The 5,391-nt window shown below is 46.8% G+C and overlaps 1 protein-coding gene across 1 annotated transcript; it reads right to left on the bottom strand.

The window, feature by feature from the left end:
• Window positions 1-1,345: 1,345 nt before the first annotated feature.
• LOC126990710 (corticotropin-releasing factor receptor 1-like) lies at window positions 1,346-5,163 on the bottom strand (the record flags this gene model as incomplete). The annotated part of the gene is made up of 6 exons (XM_050849389.1): window positions 1,346-1,693; window positions 2,603-2,683; window positions 3,173-3,275; window positions 3,667-3,752; window positions 4,202-4,341; window positions 4,986-5,163. Coding segments are annotated over 6 exons (756 nt in total), but the record flags the coding sequence as incomplete, so codon positions are not given.
• Between the last annotated feature and the right edge of the window lie 228 nt (window positions 5,164-5,391).

Consider the following 5,391-nt stretch of genomic DNA (forward strand, 5'->3'; position numbering starts at 1 on the left):
GCAGCTATATTAGTAGGGTTGGATTTCCATATGTTGAGGTCTTACAGCTTTTTATGGTAGCCTAACCTAACCTAACCTATCCTAACTTAACTTACTATGGAACACCTGTCAAAGATGCTGGTACAGGTAAATATAAGGTATTTTACGAGGATTTTACAGTATATATTATGTAGGGGAACACGTGACAGCTATTGATAGGGTTAGATTTCCATGTGTTGAGGCCTTGCAGCTTTTCATGGTACTACGGGACACCTGTCAAAGACGTTGGTACAGGTAAATATAATGTGTTTTACGTGGATTTTAAAGTATATATGTTAATAGTAAATTAGTGGGTCATCACGAAGGCGGATATTATATACATTTATTTCGTAAAATATAGCTACATATGTGCACAGCTAACCTTGGATAACATATTAATATTGGTTAAGATTCGTTTTAGGTCCGTGCCAGTATCTCATTACCTACCTTATGAAACATCAGTATCTCTTCATATATCTTTTCTACAAACCTTCAACAGTCATGGAAACGCTTTGAAAATCCAATTCAAGGACTTTTTTTTTACTCTTGAAAATAGGGGATAATGTTTACGAAAGCGTCGCCTCCTCTGGCGGCGGCCGCGACGACGCTGCAGCAGGTGTTGCGAGAAATACCTCCTCGCTGAAATAGGTCACATATACATGAGGGAGGTTCCAGGGAGGGCGTTGCCCCCCTGGTTAGAAAGGGGGGTCGAGGGGGGCGCAGCCCCCTCGTTAGTAGGTCATAAAGTTCGGTTGGAGTAGTTTAAATATGCTCCCCGACCCTAAGCCCTCTGCGAGCTATTTTGCGGCTGCGGCGGCTGCAGCGTCGCCGTGGCCAGCAGAGGAGGCGACGCTTTCGTAAACATAATCCCCTATTTTCAAGAATAAAAAAAAAGTCCTTGAATTGGATTTTCAAAGCGTTTCCATGACTGTTGAAGGTTTGTAGAAAAGATATATGAAGAGACAGTGATGTTTCATAAAGTAGATGATGAGATACTGGCACGGACCTAATACGAATCTTTACCTTAATATTATCTACTTATGTACAGTATTCTAATGACAGTACTTTTCCTCTCTCTCTCTCTCTCTCTCTCTCTCTCAAGGGCTAAGGCTTCGAATATGAGCATTGAGGTCACGAGCAGCCTTCATCCTGTATATAGACGGTGGTGTTTGGTGGTGGTGGTGGCTGTGGTGTTGAAGGGGCCTGGGAGGTGAGGTGGTAGTGGTGGTGGTGGTGGGTGTGGTGTTGAAGGGGCCTGGGAGGTTAGGTGATAGTGGTGGTGGTGGTGGCTGTGGTGTTGAAGGTTGATGACGTAGGGGCGTGGGAGGTTAGGTGATAGTGGTGGTGGTGGTGGCTGTGGTGTTGAAGGGGCCTGGGAGGTTAGCTGGTAGTGGTGGTGGTGGTGGCTGTGGTGTTGAAGGGGCCTGGGAGGTTAGCTGGTAGTGGTGGTGGTGGTGGCTGTGGTGTTGAAGGGGCCTGGGAGGTTAGGTGGTAGTGGTGGTGGTGGTTAGGTGGTGCTGGTGGCTGTGGTGTTGAAGGTTGGTGACGTAGGGGCGTGGGAGGTGCTTAGCAGGCTGACATCGGTGCGTGGGTCGTGGGCGGCGGATGAGAAGTCGTGGGCGTGGTACAGACGACCCTTGAGGCGGTACACTGATCGCCGCACCTGCATTTTTACCTGGAAAAGCAATTAGACTCAGGCGAACACGTATGTATGTAATAGTTCTTCAAAATTAGTGGTTGACCTTCCAAGAAAAAAGATCAATTAATTAAACCCTGCTGCATTAAAAGTACGTCATTCTGTAGTGCTCAACTTTCTATAAACTACCTCATCCATACGCGTTTCCTTGTCTTCTTCTTGTTCTCCAGTGAGTAATAATAAATAAAACACAGAGGCCTTGCAGCAGTCTCCGCACACACCGACATCCTGAGAATAACCCTGAGGTGCGGACAGGAGACATTGGGCCATATTTTTAAACGTTTCTGCGCCCAAGAACACGTAATTTACTAGTTTTTCGTGGGAGTTTAGGGCCTTTCCTTGGGTACTTTTATGACCCTGGTGGTAGTCTGAGCCTTCTTCTGTACCGTGAACCTAAAAGAACACTCGTTAGAACTCGATTAACCTCCTTCGTGGCCTCTGGGAATAGTTGGTGTGAGGGGCGGAGGCATCTGGCAATACCAACCATTGTTTCCCGAGGGTATTCAAATGTATCCCAGTGGTTTACCGAAACACTTGGGAAACACTCTGGGATACATTGCTGGGATACATCTCTTGTCTCCAATTGTGGGATTAGCGTTAAGGTGTTAAGTAGACCACCATTAATTAGCCTCTCTTCATTTCCTCCTCCTCCTCCTTCTCTCTCTCTCTTACTTGCAACAATAAACTTTCAATCAATCAATCAATCTCTCTCTCTCTCTCTCTCTCTCTCTCTCTCTCTCTCTCTCTCTCTCTCTCTCTCTCTCTCTCTCTCTCTCTCTGCCTATAAGACAACATATACTTGGTACATTCCATAAAAAAAAGAGAAATTGAGGTTTAATTAAGAGGATTAGCCCCTACGAAAGCCTTGTCAAATAGGTATGAACTCACCTCCTTGTTAATGAAGCAGTACACGGCGGCCACGTACAGCCCCTGCAAGCCGTCCAGCCCCGTGGCCACGAAGAAATACACCTGAAAACGATAAGAATGAAGAACTAAAGCAAAGTGATATACATGACGGGTGCAGAGACGAATGGGTGTGAAGGAGGAGCAGCGTTGTCAAATTGTCGTACTCACCGCATTGCATTTTCGTAGTTTCTGACCAATAACGAATGCAAAAACAAACAAACAAACATCAATAAATAGAAGTTTTAACGCTAACTTCAATTTTCTATCGTTATTTGTGTAGGTACGAGAGTTTGAGGCTTAAAAGTTATAAAGACGAAGTGGTGAATACGATAATCTGGCACCGCTGAGGAGGAGGAGAAAGATAAGAGGAAGGAGGAGGAGGAGGAGGAGTTACCTACCTGAGCGAGGGTGCAGAGACGAATGGGTGTGAAGGGAATGGAGATGAAAGAGGAGGAGGAGGAGGAGGAGGAGGAGAGGAAGAAAAGGAGGAGGAGGAGGAGGAGAAGGATAAGAGGAAGAAAAGGAGGAGGAGGAGGAGGAGGAGTTACCTACCTGAGCGAGGGTGCAGGAGGAGGAGGGAGGGGGCAGGAAGAGCGTCAGGAGGAACTGGAGACCAAACATGGGCAGGAGGAAGATGGTGGCCTTGACGGCGCTCCTGGTGGAAGAAAAATAATAAATAAATAAATAAATAAATAGATAAATAGATAAAAAGATAACTGATTGACTGACTGACTAACTGACTGGCTGACTGATTGACTGACTGACTGACTGACTATCTTACTGACTGACTGACTGACTGACTGATTGATGACTGACTGATTGACTGACTATCTTACTGACTGACTGACTGGCTGACTGACTGACTAACTGACTGACTGACTGACTGACTGATGACTGACTGATTGACTGACTGACTGGCTGACTGACTGACTGACTAACATACTACTACTACTACTACTACTACAATATTTTCAAGTATACCCACAACTGTTATTACCATTAGTGTGTGTGTGTGTGTGTGTGTGTGTGTGTGTGTGTGTGTGTACCTGGTGGCCGTGGCGTGATCGGCGTTCACTCCTTGAAGTTTGGTCATTAAAACTCTCGTCATGTTACCCAGAAGAAGCGTGTTGACCTGCGGAGGAAGAAGAAGGGGAGGAGGAGGAGGAGGAGGAGGAGGAGGAAAGAAGAGGAGAGAGAAGTATCATAAAGTATAGTTTCCTCCAAGTGAGATAAAACGGGAGAGAGAGAGGAGGAAAGAATTAATTTTTTTTTCTAAGCCTCCTTCCGACATCTTTAAAAATACGAATATTCTGCTACTAATCTTTCTCCTCCTCCTCCTCCTCCTCCTCAGCGTTGTCAAATTATCGTACTCATCGCATTTCATTTTCGTAGTTGCTGACCGATAACTATATAACAACAAAACGAAAAACATCAATATTCAACAGTTTTAACACTAACTTTGATTTTCTCACGTTACTTGTGTCGGTACGAGAGTTTGAGGCATAAAAATGATAGACACGATTTGTGGTTAATACGATAATTTGGCAACGCTCCTCCTCCTCCTCCTCCTCATATACTCACGACAAGGATGACCAGCTTGGGGACGTCGAGTATGAGATGTAGCTTGTGGCTGGTAGCGGGGTCGTCCTGTAGCCAACACGCGTGGTCTTCGAGGACTCCCTTCGCTGCCGCCCAGGACCCAACCAACACCCAGGCCGGCACTGCAACGGAGGAGGAGGAGGAGGAGGAGGAGGAGGAAGATAGATGAAAGTAGGAGGTGGAAGAGGAGGAGATTATATTAGGAGGAGGAGGAGGAGGAGGAGGAGGAAGAAGAAGAGGAGATGTTAGTAGTAGTAGTTGTAGTAGTAGTAACAGTAGTAGTAGTAGTAGTAGTAGTAGTAGTAGTTGTAATAGTAGTAACAGTAGTAGTAGTAGTAGTAGTAGTAGTAGTAGTAGTAGTAGTAGTAGTAGACGCGTCAGTAACACCACCACCACCACTACCACCAATGTCACCACCACCACCACCACCACCAATGTCACCACCACCACCACCACTACCACCAACACTATCACCACCACCACCACCATCAATGTCACCACCACCACCACCATCAATGTCACCACCACCACCACCAAAACTATCACCACCACCACCATCACCAAAACTACCACCACCACCACCATCAATGTCACCACCACCACCACCATCAATGTCACCACCACCACCACCATCAATGTCACCACCACCACCACCAAAACTATCACCACCACCACCATCACCAAAACTACCACCACCACCACCACCACCACCACCATCACCCCCCCCCCCCCCCATCCACCACCACCACCACCACCCCAGACTCACGCCATCCCAGCATCACGTATAGCCATGTCTTGCCGCCGCCCCTGAAGGCAGCCACGATTAGGCGATGCAGGTATAGAGACTCCGCCAGCATCCACGTCCACACAGCCAGACTGAACCCTTTCGTCAGCACCACCAGCACCTTGCACCCCGCCGTGTTGAGGTCCAGGAGCGAGGAATCCTGAAGAAGGGGAGGAGAAGGAGGAGGAGGAGGAGGAGTGTGTGGGGAGGAATTTGAGGGGAAGGAAAGGAAGGGAAAGGAAGAAGAATCAGAGAGAGAGAGAGAGAGAGAGAGAGAGAGAGAGAGAGAGAGAGAGAGAGAGAGAGAGAGAGAGAGAGAGAGATTAAAAAGGTGTAAAAATAGGTAAATAAAATGCCTTAAGAAAGATATGTAAAAAAAATCAAGAGA

The sequence above is a fragment of the Eriocheir sinensis genome, unplaced genomic scaffold (genome assembly GCF_024679095.1).
Source record: "Eriocheir sinensis breed Jianghai 21 unplaced genomic scaffold, ASM2467909v1 Scaffold1922, whole genome shotgun sequence".
Lineage (NCBI taxonomy): Eukaryota > Metazoa > Arthropoda > Malacostraca > Decapoda > Varunidae > Eriocheir > Eriocheir sinensis.